Source organism: Anomalospiza imberbis, chromosome Z, assembly GCF_031753505.1.
Source record: "Anomalospiza imberbis isolate Cuckoo-Finch-1a 21T00152 chromosome Z, ASM3175350v1, whole genome shotgun sequence".
Classification (NCBI taxonomy): Eukaryota; Metazoa; Chordata; class Aves; order Passeriformes; family Viduidae; genus Anomalospiza; species Anomalospiza imberbis.
Window position 1 is genome coordinate 42,067,961 of NC_089721.1, and position 17,714 is coordinate 42,085,674.

The window sequence follows — 17,714 nt, forward strand, 5'->3', positions numbered from 1 at the left end:
AGTGTTAATAGTTGTAATGAAGGTGGTGTTTTGAGATGGCCCTAGATTTGCTAGATTTTACATTTGCCTTACGCACCTGACCTTGTCAGTGTCATTATTATGCTGTTTATCCTTCCTAAAGAGTACTTCTAATACCACCACATCTCTGAGTTGTTGGATCCCTTCTTCAAGGGTTTTCCAGCGCATTCTATGATGGTGCTCCTGCATTCTCTTTTTGGGGACAAACCTCTTTCTTATATTTATTAAAAGCTGCTCTTAGAGGGAAAGGGGCCTTGGCTCCCTTATGAATTCTTGATTCATACCTGAGTCTTGGGTCAAGGGTCCTAAATTCTTTGCCTCACTACCATTTAGTTGCATCCTTGTACCCCTAAGGTCCCAGACCCAAAGTAACTAGGTTGTATAAGGCTCATGCCCCTGTTGTACAATGTTTTTGTGCAGATTACGGAGACTTCTTTATGTCAGGGACTCAGGGATGATTTCAACCTCTGGCTCCCCTGTGGGTTGTGAGGGCCCTCCTTTCTTATCTTTATTATCTGGGTGCTCTGATTTCTTATTAAACTTCTTTGTTTCTACAGGGGCAACTGCTGCTGCCTGTGACTGCCCTTGTGGTTTAGTTGGAACCTGGACAGTTGTAACATCTGTGGGTTCTACTGCTGCACTATTAGACTCTCCCTCTTCAAGGCGGGGGGAGAGTTTTTCAGTAGTTGGGAAAATTTACTCCTTCAGCATCTGGCATGTTTTGTGTATTTCTTTTACTAGAACACCCACCCAGTCTGGGTAGTTTATTTTTGAGGTGTGCTGTGGAGCAGGTGTAGGCGGTAGGGCAGCATCCCTAGTCTCTGGGCCAGTGTCAGGCTCTGTGGCAGCATCCCTCTTCTCTGGGGTAGATTATCAGAGTGGTTATCCAAGTCATTCTTCCCTTATCTCTGAATGCTAAATATAACAGGTTTAACAGGCATATCAGCAACACCAACCACTGTATGATATTATCAACATTTAAAGAAGATTTGAACACTTCAAAAACTGGTTGGGTAGACCCAAAAAGCGAGAAAACATCCCCCAGTTTCATTTCCTTACAATAGGTACCTTTAGTAAAGTAACCCCAAAACTATACAGTTGGTGTGTGATAGCTCTGAATCCATGTGTCTGCCTTCCAGAGAAAGTTAAAAATCCATGAGTTCCTCACCTTATTAACCCATAAAGAAAACTGGCTAACAGCCACAGCAGCCTTAGTTATGGGACCCATATTTAGATAAGGGCTTGCAAATGGGAGAAATATAGCCATGACCATGTGCCACCCATGTACTTACCCTAGCAGGGTAAGCTAGACCACATGGTGACATTTAACAAGGTTTCTATATCGAACATACAAAAATTAGGTTACTCAAGAACTGTTATTGCTTTTTTCACTCTTTTTCTCTCGATCCCCTCATGCCCAAACATTGAGCACCAAAATCTGTCTCAGTTTGAAAAGAGATGCCTGCTAAGGAAGGCAGGAACTTCTCTTGAAATGGAAAATGTAAACCCCCTCTCTCTGAATTATTGTACTATTGAAATTAAGGAGCTCTTAGGCAAAGATATGGGAGTAGGAATAACAGTTCTTTACTAGGAAAAATAAAAATGTGGTTATACAAAACAACACTGACAGAATACGATATGACACTCTGTTGGTCAGGGTGCTGGTAAAAGTCTGATTAAATTGTGGCTGCAGTCTCCCTGGAGGGACAGATGTGGTTCTGTTGAAGCAATGACTCTGTAGAAAGGGTGTAGGTTTTCTCTGAAGGTCAGTGGTGTTGTAGATGAGTCCAGTCTTTTCTGGGAATCTAGCGAGAAAAGGCTGATCTTCTGGGAATCTGGTAGGTAAAAGCTGCCTGTGGTATTCTAAATTTCAGATTATATCCAGGTAGGAATGCTTGGCTCCTCCCCCTGCGTGGAGCATCTCACAATGCAGTGATGTAATTTTGTCAGTCATACCATGAGACTCAATGGCCCATTAACAGAGGGAGGATTGGTTGTGGAAAAGATAAAGAAAACTGTCCAACCTGGTTTTAACAGATGGCAGTGGTTTTTTAACAGTAAACGCACCTCTGGCCACCTCTTGCATTTGCAACCTATGACAGCTCACTTGCAATCCTGAGCTATCAGTGTCTCCTGCAGCTCTGGCCTAGGGATTTTTTCAGCTTTTTATATCAAGGGTGTACTGAAAACTGCTCTACACTGCTTGTGCAGGTATTAGTTATTGCATACATTAGTCATTAAATTGCAGTCATTAAGTATCTCTTTTGAATCTACATATTGAACATGTGCTAATTTTTGGACCCTAGTCTCCACCTTTTTTGGGCAGAATGGAAGCTTTGAACACAGTTTATTAGAGAATCCCTCCCAATGAGTTACGAGGTACAGAACTTGTTTTCTAAAGCTCTTGTATGTTAAACCCCTTCTCAGAGAGGAGTCAAGGTACGATTTAATCTTAGCCCCAGACGTGGTCAACAGTTTATGTTTAAAGGCTTGTGCAAGTGCAATTGAACCTTTATGCAATTTTGTCCCGCAAGATTAAGGATGGCAAACCAAATATACTTAAGTTATTAAAGTAAATTAGTTATTGATGATCTTAATGATAATAATTAGCCTAAAATATAATTTTTATTTAATATATGGTACAGTTAAAACTTCCAGTATAGTGCACTGTTTACTGAAGCTATATTGAAGTAACAATATTAAAGCTAGTAAAATAATAGAGTAAAAATTGATGACCATGGGCAAGTCTCTTTTACTCAGCCTTAAGGAGTAACCTGGCAGGGGATTCCCATTCAAGAAGGCAAGCTAGACACACACTCCATCCAGGAAGGAGTGTGTCAGAATTCTCTGCCATTGAAAAGGGGACCTCACCTTTTGTGCTGTAAAGTGATTGACAGTCAGATGTATCAGCTCAGCAGCTTTACTTAAGTTATCAGTACTGTCACTTGTTGATTCCATTAAAAGGAGCTCTGTCTGCTGCATCCTCACCAGTGCCAGTTTCTTTTGGAAAAGACTGTTCTTCACAGAATAGAGTGTTTAACTTTGGGATTGATGAGTCAGGCTGGTCTCAGCATTCTTCAACATCAAAAGCAGGGTGACTCCCTCTTCTCCATCAGCACTGATAACTTTTGCAAATAGAGGCAAGTTTGAGCTGCTTTACCTCCACTTAGGCAGAGCATCCTGATGTCCCCATGAGCAGATACCATGACTTCACTTTTCAGCTGACATAAAAGCAAACGTTCTTCATCAGTTATTTGCTGGGGGCTGGGAGTATACAACTGTTTGTCTCCCATAGTTCACTTGATACATGGTAGTTTATTAAACCCTCATATTTGGTCATGTGTGTCTTAACCTTTGTAATAGTTTAAAGTTATTTGCTGACAAGATGATCAATGTTGCAAAGTGTTGATGAGTTTGTAAGAGATTCTGAATTCAGCTAACAGCTTGACTGGACCCTGAGCTGCAGTAGTTTAATTTGCATTATGTTTTAAGCTGATTTTGTTCAAATTGGTACAAAAGACTGAGTGTGTTCTCATATTGAGTTAATTAAGATAGCTTTAGTTAAACTTCAGTTAATTAGGAGGAAGTTTATGCTAAACTGAATATATTACTCTTATGGTGAAATAAGAATCTACAAGAAAATATAGCCATTCCTGAGCCAAGCTGATTTGTAAGATACAACATTTCCTGATCACAAATGCTTCATGTGTTTTAAGTTTGTTTTTATGAAAACAAACTGCCACAGTTCTTTTTAAAAATGTTTTAATTCCAAAATTTTGTGAAGATAGTCAAGCCTTCAAATTTTCAGTTATCTTTCCTTTGTCTCTCTGTGTCTTTGTGTCTACAAGTCATTAAGCTCAAGTTCTGTAGTATTTATGTGTTACATTGTAACCAGTGTTAACTCCATTCTAAAATCTTTGCTCTAACTCCATCCTAGAGCATGGGAAATGAGCCTGGCAGGACTGGCACTGTCTGCATTCTGCTTTATGTTGTATGGCTTGTGCAGTCTATATTGCCACTAGATAAAACTCGATTTGAGCAGGAAGTGTTGGGTTTTGTCTCTGCATTTTTCTGTCAATGCAGGAAGAACATTCTTCAGTTCTTGGATGCTGAAAGAGATGTCTCAGTGGTCAAAAGTAGCTTCAAGCCCGGAGATGTAATTCATTATGTACTGGACAGACGTCGCACTCTAAACATTTCTCAGGATTTGCACAGCCTTCTCCCTGAAGTTTCCCCAATGAAAAATCGCCGATTTAAAACCTGTGCAGTAGTTGGGAATTCTGGCGTCCTTCTAAAGAGTGGTTGCGGAAAAGAGATTGACAGCCATGACTTTGTAATCAGGTAAGTTTTTATCTGCTCTTGAAGATGCAGGCTACTATGTTTTTTGCAGAAAAGCTGGGAGAAATGTTTTAATCTGAGATGCATATTACAGGCATTATCTGAAATTAATCTGAAACAGTATCCACCAACATGTGATTCCCTAAATTTAAATTCATGCCTATATTATTGATAAGAAGATTATTGTGAAAATAAAACAAGGGAGGGAGGTTTGCATTAATTAATTTTGCTTTTTGCTGTGCTTATTCCAGACAAAATTATTCTTATAGACGTCTTGGTAGAAGAAATTCAAAACGGTTTCTCTCTTAAGAGTACCCTTTTTTGGCTTTTGGTCAGCACAGATGGCCTTTTGTAAATTACTACATTCCTTCTGTGTAGCATGTAGTAAAATTTCAGTGTGCTGTATTGATGTTAAACCAGGATGCCACTGAGGTAGTTGGAAGTCACCCTAATTCCTTCACATTGGTTTAAGAAGCTATTCTTGCAGTTTGGGGGAAAATTATATGTTTCACTTTTTAGTCATTCTTCAAACACACACAATAGAGGGCCTATGGATTTCATGTGTTATGTCAAAGCTGACCTCATTTAACATCTTGGCATTATGTAGACAATGCTGATCAAGTGATGGGTACTTCTGCTTTTGAAGCAGAAGTTTCAGTTGATTTGGTTTGAGAAGGATGAAATGGCAGAAAACAGGAGGGCTGTGACAGAAAGCAGTATAGAAATATTAGTCATTGTGAGTTATTTACTTTTTCTTTTTTGACCTTAAAGAATGATGGGGACAATAAATAGTAAAAGGATGTGGAAAAGAAAAACAATGGTTTTGCAGTACATAAATAAAAGAAGAATATGCATGAGTTTTGTATTTCATTTGAAAGTTATTTTAACAAGTTGGAACTGAAGCAATAACACACTTCTCTTTCATTTTCCTTAGTAGTCTTATTTGTATCACTAGTTATTAAAATTAGCATCCTTACTTACTGCAGAGGAAATCTAAAAGTAATTACCACAGTTTTAAACTGCATTTAGACTTTGGCATGCTTTTGTGTTCTCTCTGAGATTAAATGGGATTCATTTAACAGATGTCTTGGTTTTGGACAAATTTAGGAGGAAATGTTCTGAAAAGGTGTTTCCTTTAATGAAGAGTCCATTTTAGCAACTTTTTTTATGGGTTCCTACAGGTTTGAAAGGATTTTTATTGGAGAGAGTGAAAAAATTGTTTAGCAAGCAAGTTGTTACAGGTATGAAAAGAATGAATAATGTTAAATAATAAAACTTTCTGCTGCTTTGAAGAGTTTCAGAATTTTTTCTGTAGGGGTGATTCAGTCTTTTTCCGAGCCTGAAGCTGGCCTCCGGGCCAAAGTGCAGTGGGGGGAAGCTGTGGGGAGGGGCCTGGGCAATGTTTTGGTGTTTTGGCTTGGAGAAAAGTTGCCTAGTTCTAGAAGACGAAGCTACAGTTCCAGGCAAAACTTCTGCTTCGATTAACAAATTAAAAGCTAGCTTAAAAAGCAAAGAAACTACTTCATCTGTTTTTCACTGGAGAGAAAAAGCCATGAGTTGGGTGAAACCATGAGTCTTATCTCTGTGTTTTTAAACACAGGTGGCAAAACAATGTTATTGCTTCTTTTTCGTCTTTCTCTCTCTCTGGGTTTAGCTTAAAGCTATAGGACCCATTTTTGGGCACAAAGCAGGCGATAGGGGATACAATAACATCACTCCAGGACACAGGACTACAGAAAAAATTAGATGCTAGATTTTCTAGATTAAAATTTGCATGGAGAAGGCAAGGTATATACTTTATTTTAAATCATGTGCTGAATTTCTTTGCAGTCACCCCCATGCTCTTTCACAGATTTTAACTAGCCATGAAACTAGGTGATTTTATCTGATAGGAGGTTTTAACTAATTCAACTACACAGAGGAAGGATAATATTCTAAAGACTTGGTGGAGCTTAATAGGATCAGTAGGCAGTTACTGTTGCTAATCGGGTCTTTAGACTGGAGATAGATGTGGGTGTTCTGTGAAGATGGTGAGGAAATGGAACAGGTTGCCCAGAGAAGCCATGCGTATCCCATCCCTGGAAGTGTTCAGGGGCAGGTTGTATGGGGCTCTGAGCAACCTGGTCTAATGAGAGGTTTCCCTGACCATGGTGGGGGATTTAGAACTAGATAATCTTTAAGGTCCTCTTTCAACTTAAACCATTCTATGATTCCATGAAACATCTCTCATATGGTGTATGACAGTTAAAGTGATCTGTATAACAACTAATGAGTCTGATAATATTCTGATTAATAATCTCTAATGTTTTGGGAATAACACGCTTGGCCCTCCTGCCTGTAGGGAGTTTCAGTGCAGTGATTTTTTTTTTAATTTACAAATGAAAGTTAAGATGTTTTAGAATTTGCATATTATAATTTAAACTATACTATATTTATTTATTTAAGTCTTGATGCATGTATAGTTATATAGCATCTGTTTAAATAGCAAGGAATTTGTAACTGAAGTTAAAGAATAATCAAATCATTCATCAGAGTTAGTTTCCTACATTCCTCATCTTCCATTTAGAAAAAGTGTACATCACTTGACATGTAATCACATGGAGTAATTATGAAGTTCTGGGGTGCTTCATAAGCCCTTACCTGTTTTGCTGTTAGGATTCTGGTGTTAAAATGTACCATGACACTCTGTTAATCTTTTTACTTTTATCTGATCTCTCTAGAAGTAAAATGTCCTCACTTATGTGCCACCCGATGGTATTCTTGAAAGGAGTTTCTGAATATATCCAAGTATATAGGCTGGTGAAGGACAGTTTTGTAGAATGTTCTGATACCAAGTGCATTATGCCTATGTGCTGTGACAAGTATGTCATACTATTCTGGTTAAATATATTCCCTTGATTTTGATTGTATTTTATGGGGGGGGTGTTGGGGGGAGAGGGGAAGGGGGTGAAATCTGAAGGAAAATTTTGTCTCTGAGAGTTGTTTCTTAGAGGAGCAGTTCTTAGGTTAGAGTTAACACCAACAATATCATTAATTTAATTATCAAACTTACAGTGAATATCTGTGACAATGAAGAGGTCACAACAGATCCAACAATATTTGCAGTATTGATTAACTCAAGATCCTATAAAGGTAGTGAAGATGTTAATAATAATGGACAAACACATAGAAGTTTCACAAGATTAGTGAAGTTATGCCTATTTTGGCAGTAGAAAATGTGGCCCATCTAATTAAAATGGGAAGCAAGGAGACACTGTGTTTTTTAAAAAAATCCCAAACTGTGATGACTATTAACTATTTTCTGATTCCTGTATACCTTTCCTTTTTCCCTCTCATGCTTTTATACCCCATTAGGAACTATTGATCTGTGTGCCCCTACTACTCTCTTCTTGTGCCGAGCCTCAGTGTGCTGCATTTCAATAAATACCCAGAGAGAGTCTGAAGCATTCCAAAATATCTGATTAGATGAATAAGTACATCTTGTTCCCACATTGTCTGCACTTTCTCATGCTGAAATTACCAAGCCAGGGCTGAGTTAGCTGTTGCATCTTACAGAGCAGATGAACTTGTTATAATAAGTGGTATATTTTGAAATGCAGTGGTTATGTAGGAGTTTCTGAGAAACACAGCTGTATTTTAGGCAAGTGGTAAAATAATAATGCTAAGCATTGCCAAGTAAGATCTTGGAATTACTTCTGGAAGCCAGTATGTACCAAACAGTTCAGCTTTGGGTTCAGAATTTGAATAGTATCAAAAATCAGAGTAAGTAGTTATATTTTTTTAAATAATTTTATTTGACATTTGTGATGAGACCTATGCAAAAGCAGAGGCCAAGTTCAGTTTTGGAGTAATTTGGTTAAAACCAACCAGTCAAACAAACTCTAGTAAATAATTCTTGTGGTGACCCCACTTCTGTAAAAATCCCTTTCATTTCAGTAGGACAATATGGAGAAGGGGCCTGTTTAGTGAGGCTTTTTCAGTAGGTTAGGGCTCCTCTGACAAGGAACATCCATGAGAAGATATTAGTTGCTCCTTTGTTTGTATTGAAGTGTCTGGTTTATATGTTACAACTCTTCTTTTCCCACTGGAGTTTTTCCTGGTGACTCTGCCAGCATTTAGGAACCAAATGGATGTTTTTGCCATGAGTGGTGATAAAATTTTGCTGGGCAAATGCAGTTCTATTTTTCTAGCATACTTTGACTTTTGTTTTTTAACTTGACCACCCATGTGGTTAGTGAAGTTGACATGAAAAAGCTTGTCGTCCTTTTCTTTTTTTTTTTCCCCTTTTGAAAGGAAAGAATACATTCTTTAACAGATGTCTTGGTTTGCCCTGTACATAGGTGAGGATAATCTGATTTGACTTTCTCCCTAGCATATTGATTTTTGTGGGCAATATGTGAATATTTCTGTGATATGCAGAAGCAAGCATCATATGTAGTATGAGCAGAAGACAGCAGATATGGTCAGGCAGAAGAAAAGGACAGACCTAATCATACTGTGGAGGTGTGGTATCTTATTTCAGGAGAGCAATTTAAATTGTGAGTTGCTCCTTCAGGCACTAGGAAAAAAGCATTATAAATTTGTCAGAATAAAGGTATTTAGAATATTAATTTACCTATATTCTGGAACTTGGTTTTTGTAATTCATATCAGCTTTTATCTTCAAATTTTTTAGCACACCTTGCTTGGACCATGGCCATCATGGCAAGTGGAGCTAAATCCTTGGAGCCAGCAGATCTGTTGAAAGCAAAGTTGCCAATTTAACACACATATTTTGAAGCATGAGTCTTCCTCTAAAAATAACATCTGAATACATCATGACTGTCTCATTAGACCCTTTTCAGAACTCAAATATGGCAGCTCTATTTTTGCCTTCTGTTTCTTCCTTGAACTTGTCACAATATGTTGGAACATTAAATGAAAGCAGAGGAAACCCATCATCTTCCTATGTTCTTGCTCAGGGATTTGAGTGTCTGAGAAGAGGGGAGCTCTGGTGAAGTTGTTCCAGTCAGACAGGTGTGAGTGGTCTCCACCTCAGGAGAGCCTTGGAGAAGGTTTGACTTATGTAGCCACATTTTAGGGTTGTTTTTGTGGGTTTTTTTGGTGTTGTTTATTTTTTTTGTTGTTGTTGTTGTTTTTGTTTTTTTTTTCCAGAAAGTTAGTCCTTAAGTAGGTGATTTAGGGGGATATTGAAGGATAGACGTCTAGAATGCTCAAGAAATACCAGTAGAAAGTGACTTCTCTACACCTATATACAAATGATCATGGGTTCTAAAGAGGCTGCTTGAATAAATACATATCCTATAAGCAGCCAAATGTAGAGCAGATACATTTGCAGATACAGCAGATTCAGATTAGTCTGAATCTTGAATCTTCTTATAACTATCCTGAGAAAAAAGGATACTATTTTTAAGTCACTCTGAACCCTGTGGTGGGTAATACATTACTAATTTAATTTATTCGTTTTCTGAATGGTTGGAACCTCAGGAACACTATGCTGCTTTTTTTTCCCCATTGACTGTTTTAAGATTTGAAGAGGTTCAAAAGAGTCTTAATCTAAATTACTAGCTTTTTAGCTGTTTTCTATTTTGGAAAGTTCAAACTACTGCTGTTTTCTGCATTCCATTCTCATAGCCCCAAAGTGCTTATCCAAAACAAAATCATATTTTTTTCTGAATTTATTGCAAGGGTAATAATTTTTTTAACACTTTCTGTCCTGACAATGTTGCAAATTTTTTTTTTAAATTTTCTGTATCAGAATTATAACAATTATGTGGGTCTTCATAATTACCCTACAGAATATGCTCTTTATAGATAGTAATGTGTGATGGTATTTTCACATAAAAAGGCTAAGGCAGAGGTGGTCAGGATACTGCTAAGTTCCATTTCTTAGTTTTTCATTCAGTAAAATATAATTTTTAATATTTCACAGCTGTAGTTTTTGTGGGATTTTTAAAATAATTATTTTATATATGCAAAAAACTTTCAGTGACAGAAATTCATTGCTTTATTTTCTTGTCAAAGGAATAGTACTGGGAAGAACAGCAAAACTAATCCATATGTAATTTTGCAGCAGGACACACAATAAAGATGTAAATAATGTGTTTTGCAGCTCTTTCTAAAATGCCATTTAGATTTTTTCTGATACTCCATTATGCTGTGTCAGTTGATAACTTGGATTTCAGTCACTGCTGTTCAGGGAGATGCTGGGAAGAAAGAATTTGTTGATTACAAATATATGTTCTAATCTGGACAACAGGAATTAATGAAGTTTTTTAGCAGGTGATGTTACAAAAACCATCTTCATACTGAAGTCATAGATTCAGTATTTTTGTGAACTTGTATTGTGAAAGGATGTATCAAGTCAATATTTTACATGGCACATACTAAAAACCCCTCATGATTGTTGTATATGAATAGAATCTGCAATGCTGTAACTAAGCCTCTAACCTTGCAGTTCTCATGAAACATCCTCTGTCGTACCATGGATAAGAACTGAGATGAAGTGGGTATGTTAGGGGATTCACCGTTACTTCAGATTCCCATGGTTAATTTGAAGCAACTTTAATTCTTTTCAGTAGCCAAAGAAGTATCCACAATATGTGAGAATCCATACACTAATAATTGCATTTGTTGGGGGAAATAGGAAGTTTGTGCATAGGGGTTTTTTTTGTAAATTTTTCTTTTTTGGACATGTGTAAAAATTACCACAGCACTGCTGCACACTTTTATTTGGAGAACCGGGTGAGAAGATATGCTATATGCACACGAGTATTAGGGCAGTGTGCTTTGTGCATGTAGATTGAGTGTAGTCCAGCTGTGAGGTTTTCTTCGGTCTTGAACTCCTTTTCTCCTCTCCTGATTTTTAAGCCTTAAGCCTTCCTCAAGCCTTTAATTTTTCTTTCATGTCCAATTATTTCTTAAAAATGGCATGAACCACTGAACTCAATATTACTATTTTGATTCTTACAAGAATTTAGATATGAATCTGGATACGAAACCTTGCAGGCTACTCAGTAAGGAGTGTATGTTATTGACATTAATCTAGTGTAATGCCTTATGTTTCAGAAAGGTTTAATATATCTGCCAGCAACAATCTGATTTTTGGTTTTTGTCTTCTCAGAATGTATGTGTTTATTACTGTGTAACTAATATTTTTGGCTTTGGTCTACAAAGAGAAGATATTAATGAAACAACCATCAGTATAAAGCATTTCTTTCCCATGGCTTTAAAGTTTTAAAGTACTTATTTCAATTTGTAATCCTCAAGGCCACCAATTGTTAGAGGATTAAGAAGTGTACAGGTTAATGGCCATTTCTTGCATTATTCTGCTGTAGGTAAAGTATTCTTTTGGTTCTCAATGTCAGATAAAATTGAAATAATAGCCGTTTTACTCAAGGAAATTTTAATGGCTTTTATTTAAAATTAACTTGAAATATGATCTATGAATACTGTGTGCAGGACCTTCGTATTCATATACATGATCTGTATACTTACTAATGACAAAGCAAGTTGAACTGAATCTCTGAAGAATAACTGACTTCTCATTTGAGCCTATTTTTTATGATTTTGATTGCATTATTTTCTTTGTTAAGCTCTGCTTTCTAAAAGACTATGTATGTTACGGTCATTTGGGCCATAAAGATGGCATAGCAAACCCAGGGATGATCACCCAGTTTGGTGAAAGTGTGGTATAGGAGCACCTACTCCATTCTTCATTTTTTTCTCATGGCATACAACTCCAGCCATTAACAGTTATTTTCCCCACATTTTTTTCTTAACATATCCTGCTGTAACTAATACATACAACAGGTGTTTGTGGAAGAAGCAGGTTTTCAATCACTGAGACTTTTTGGTCTGCGTGTCTTAGTATCTCAGTTGCTTTATGCGTGCTCAAATACTACATGGTATTTCAGACATTATCTAATTTTTCCCTTTTATCCCAGAGCTCTTTTTAGTGATAGCATTGCAGTGCATTTTTCAGTTGAAAATCTTCTGTTATCACACTGAAAGCTCATGTGTGGGAACCCCTGTATTTTTACTGGGAATATGTTATAGGTATATTTGCCTTTTAGTATTATGGTTGTGCATAGTGTTTATGTAAGTTAGGTGCCTCTGTAAGCTTAGAAATTTCCTAAATAATATAATTGATGCTTAATACTAAGTTAAGAGTAACCACCTTGTTGAAATAGCTGTGCACAGGTTTTGTCTATGGTCTGGTCTGATGTCATGGGAAGAACAGGCATTGCAGCATTAATTGGAGGTACCATGGATATTATATACTGGCAATCACATGAATTATGAATGTTTTCCATGCACTTAGGTCTTTTTCTAACCCCCCTCTCTAAAATATATAAACCTTTATCTCATTAGACCATTTTCTAAATACTTCTGCCATAGATAGTGCTTAGAAGATGTAAGGGAAGAAATAATAACTAATTATTTGCTAGTTTTGTGCAAGGGAAGGAAGTAGTAGTTAGAACTTCTGATTAAATGCTTTTGTACTGAAAAAATACCCATGAGATTCTTTGTTTTAAACAATATACTGAAACTGAATTTTTATGGGAAAAACTAGCAAAGCAACCCATGAAAAGCATGATTTTAGACAATCGTTTTTGCTGGGAGAATGCTCATTCCATCTTTTTGTCTGAAAACAGTCAATAGCTTGCTCAGGGGAAGGAGATCTAGGACATTTACAAACCTTTTTATAATGTGATATATTATCAATACTGAAATTCTTAGCTATTTGCTTAATCAAGTCAGTCTTCAGTGCTCTATGTGTCTCTTCATTACTATTCTTTTATTCTCAGTAACAGTAGCATAGCAAGTTTGTCTTGCTCAGCTTTAAAGACAACACTGAGGTTGTTTTAGAATGAATGGAAAATGATGGTATGTTGCAAGAAGTTTGTCCATATGCATTCATATGTTACAATGTACTAATAATGTGGCATGTGAGAAAGAGGAAATTCAGTAAATTACAATCTTCTATATATTGTTCCTTAAAAAACTTGAAGAAAAGTATGGTTTTATTTATGGTGAATAAATCCCTAGGCATGTAATGCTTTTGGTGCAGAAACATGCTCACTACCTCATCTCCGTTGTGATTATATTTGGCATTCTGTGCCTTATGGCAAATTAGCTAGAATTAAAAAATACAAGGGAAGGATATTGCTTTGAATATTTAAAAATTGTTCAGTTAATAGGCTTCTTCATTTCACTTAAAGAAAATTATTATATGTATGTTTGCCTCTGAATGTGAAGTTTTCTTGAAAGAATCATGAGAATTGGTGGTAGGTCATTGACATCTTCTAACAAAATAAACTTAAAAATTCCAACAGCAGTATGAAACTGTGGCATAGCATTAAGATGTGTTAGAGGTTAAGGTAAAAGTTCCAGAACAGGTAAAAGCTATATACATACACTTATGTCTATATACAAGTACACAATAGCCAGTTTTATTAACTGTGAAACATATAAGAAATATAGGGATAAACTTTTTAGCCCAGCCTGTTGCACCAGGACAAGGTGCAATAATTTTAAAGTGAAGGAAGGTAGATTCAGAGTAGTTATAAGCAAGAAATGTTACAATAAGTGTGGTAAAGAATTGCAATCCTGTTGATACTGAGTGTGTTTGGATTTCTCATTATTTTCTGAAGTTAAGCTTGAAAAATCTGAATATGAGGTAAGTTACAAATTTATATTGCTTATACTGTATACCTTTTTAAAATACAGATTTGAGTTACTGATGTAGTCGTAATGACATACAATGTATGCATATGGCATAAAACTTTTTAAACATGGTGATGTTGGTACATATATAGTCTGTTTCTCAAAGTTGGACTCAGAAAGAGCAGGATTTGCAATGGCAAAATCTGTCTTACATTTTTCATTAATAGATTTCATCACATGTGTATATGCGACTACTAAAACAAATCCACTATACAAATCCCTCATTATGTTGTACAATCTGCCCTTAAAAGACTTATTTTCAAAAGCAGCAGTAATTCAGTCAGTTTGATCAGTTGGTTTTAAGTACTTGGTTTGATTATTTTATCACATTTATTTTTAGATTTTAAAAAAAAATTAATAATGGCAGGTTGTAAGTTCATGCATTAAGGTTTTCAGAAGAAATTTACAAAGCTAGTATTAAATTCAGTGGGAGTTTTTCTCATGCCCTAACTACCATTTCCTAGAAGATAGTACTCTTAGCAGCCTAAAATGCATGCAGATAGTTTGTGGAATAGATGCAAAAAGATAATGAAGAATGTAAATCTATTTCCTTAGCCTACATCTGCCCACATATTATCAGAAACTTGGACTTCTTTATCTCCTAGGAATATATTTGCTTTATAGTCTTCAGAACGTCTTTCTGAAGAAGGTAGGACCACTTCTTAACCTGATAATTACATAATGAAAATTATTTTCTGGGTAATTAGTATTATCAGACTGGATTCGGTCATCAGTTGATGTTAAGTAATGCTGACTTATTTTTATGTCATTGGACATCTGGCATTAGAAGAAACTAGTGGATAAAAATTGCAGAATTAATGGAATACTTTGTTTATATTAGGAGTGTGATAATGTGCAAATGTTTTGGAGGGGCCTGTTCCAACATTGCTTCTTATGATCCTTCACATCAAACAGAGCAGTCTGTTAAGTTATGAAAATATTGTTGTGTCAGGGTATGTTTTTGGGGCATACCAGCTACAGGCTAATTCATTGAGGATGTTGTGATGATTTGTTTCTGTCACATTATACTGGTCGCTGAAGTCAAATTTCTGAATTTTGTCACCTGCATTCAACGTATATGTGGGATTACGTAAGTGTGTATTTATGTAGTTGAGGTAAAAATCTGCTGAACAATGGCATAATGAGAACTTTTCAACTCTAGGAAAAAGGTACAAAGCTACCACAGGATTCAAGAAGGTTTGAAAATGGGATATGAACAAAAATCTGAAAGTTTAATACTTTTTTCCTAAAAATTGCACTTCAAAGTCAAATAAAAATACTAAATTTCTAAACATCTTACCAACTGCAGTGCTAATACCAAAAACAAACATACTAAAAACTCATTTAAAGATGGGGTAAAGGTAGTTTGTAAATAATATTTAAATACTGTGTTGTAAGTAAAGTAAAATAAAAATGTGTGGACTAAATTGTATAAAATATGCCTTATTTTGTTAGCATGGCTTTCTGAGAGCTGTTGGCAACATGATGATGAACAAATAATGAAAGGTAATAGGTTAAGAAAGCGTATTATTCACAAGTGCTGCTTTAGATGTTGATGCAGTCTAGAGCATAATGATATGGTTTCCAAATGATTCCAAAGGGGTATTTTTTTTGTCACAGCCTTCTGTACACATAATGTTTTTAAAAATTTGTCTGATCCTTGTCCAACTGGAGTAAAATACTATGTATTATCACACCTTTTATACTGATATTTTTTTTCACATTAATTTGAATTGGGCTTGCATATTCCTTTTTAGTTTTCTAAAAAAAAAAAAGCTTTTAGCTTTTCTTTTAGCTTTCCCTTCATGCACACATTTTTCTGAGTTAATGTTTCATATTTATTTTCATTTTTCCATTAATTTCTTCCTCTTCAGGTGCAATCTAGCTCCTGTGGTGGAGTATGCTGCCGATGTGGGAACTAAATCTGATTTTATTACCATGAACCCATCAGTTGTACAAAGAGCATTTGGAGGCTTTCGGAATGAGAGTGACAGAGAAAAATTTGTGCATAGACTATCCATGCTGAATGACAGTGTCCTTTGGATCCCAGCCTTCATGGTCAAAGGTGGAGAGAAGCATGTGGAGTGGGTTAATGCATTAATCCTTAAGAATAAATTGAAAGTGCGAACCGCCTATCCATCACTGAGACTTATTCATGCTGTCAGAGGGTAAGTGTTTGGAAAAGACTGATCTGTCCTCAGCACAATGAAATCATAACTAGAATTCCTAGCAGGCAGAAAAAAATATGAGTGTCAAAAGGAGCATGGTATTTCCCCTATTGATGTAATGGATTGCATTTATGACAGGTTTGTTTGGTAATAAGTGCTGGCCACTCATTTAGCCAGCTCTGCTGCAAACAACTGAAATGCATTTGCACAATAACTTTTCCAATTTCACTTTTACGTAAAAAAATGTCTCATCATTTTGTGATAAGCTAATCTTAAAAATAGTCTGAATTTAGTGTACAATGAAAGTGCTGCATGTCTTCTTTGGGAAACAATTGTGAAGATAAAAAATACAATCTAAATACATATGGGGTAAGGAAGCAATGCTGTAAATTATGAGGCCTGGCAGATCTGAAAGTACAGAGCTCCTTCCTAAAATATCTTGGATTTGGAGCAGTCTTTCTCCTTTTGAATTTGGCCAGATGCTTGGACAATTCAAAAACATCGATAACTGAAATACTGAATACAGAATACAGAATAACTGAAAATGTTAATGAAACCACTTACTAGAAAAAAGATGTATCCATGCTTTAAGCAGATATTTTTCTTTTTAACCCCATAATTAAACAAAAATGTCAGATGAAGTCTTCAGTGTCTTTGTCACTACTATATATAGGTCTATGCCTGAAAGTAGATGGGTCTATGCCTGAAAATCATTCAAAAGATGATGGTAATGCAATGTGTTTGTACATTAAATTATGATAGTATGGTAATATGGCTTGAGTTCCTTGAAATATGCTAAATTGTGGGGTTTAGGAAGACACATTTCACAAATGAAATTGTGGGGTTTAGGAAGATGTCTTAAAGTATTGCTATTGGCTTGTACAACAGTTACTGATTATGTAGCTGTTCTTATTGTTACAGCAGCAGAGATCAGTTTAGAAGGGATGTTTGAACCGTTATCCCAATGTAGTATGAGAATAAAGCTTAGGCATAAATTATTCTTCAGAATATTTTGCTATGTGCTATCGATTAACTTTTAAAACCTTTACTTTATTACTTGAGTTACTCTGTTTTGTTAGACATTTAGACTTTTAACTATTTATGAGTCATGAGTGTGTTGAATTTTCAAGTATTCAAAATGTCTGTCGTACATGGTTATGGACATTTGTATGTGTATATAAACCTGTCTGAGATTGCTTCCAGTTTACAAACAACAGTTTTAATTTCCATCTGCTAAATCTGGGTAAAATTATCAAATGTGAATGGTAATTCAGAGTGTGCAGTCTTTAGCTGGCCAATTTGATGGTTCTTTATGGGGATTTGTCTTAAAAAATGTATTAGTACCTACATTGTCTCTCTGAATGAGGCAACAAAAGCTCTGCCATCTGAATTGTTGAAAATTTGAATTAAGTGTATTTTAGATTATACCTAGCAGTGTCATCTGATATGACTGCGTAGATTT

The 17,714-nt window shown here is 35.9% G+C and overlaps 1 protein-coding gene across 2 annotated transcripts in view; it reads left to right on the forward strand.

Annotated features, from left to right (window-relative positions):
• The window catches only part of ST8SIA4 (ST8 alpha-N-acetyl-neuraminide alpha-2,8-sialyltransferase 4), a 57,934-nt gene that overhangs the window by 17,473 nt on the left and 22,747 nt on the right, over nt 1-17,714 (forward strand). For both annotated transcript variants that reach the window (XM_068177562.1, XM_068177563.1), the window contains exons 3-4: nt 4,102-4,359; nt 15,959-16,252. In XM_068177562.1, the coding sequence (XP_068033663.1) occupies nt 4,102-4,359; nt 15,959-16,252 (552 nt within the window). The remainder of the gene's footprint in view (nt 1-4,101; nt 4,360-15,958; nt 16,253-17,714) is intronic.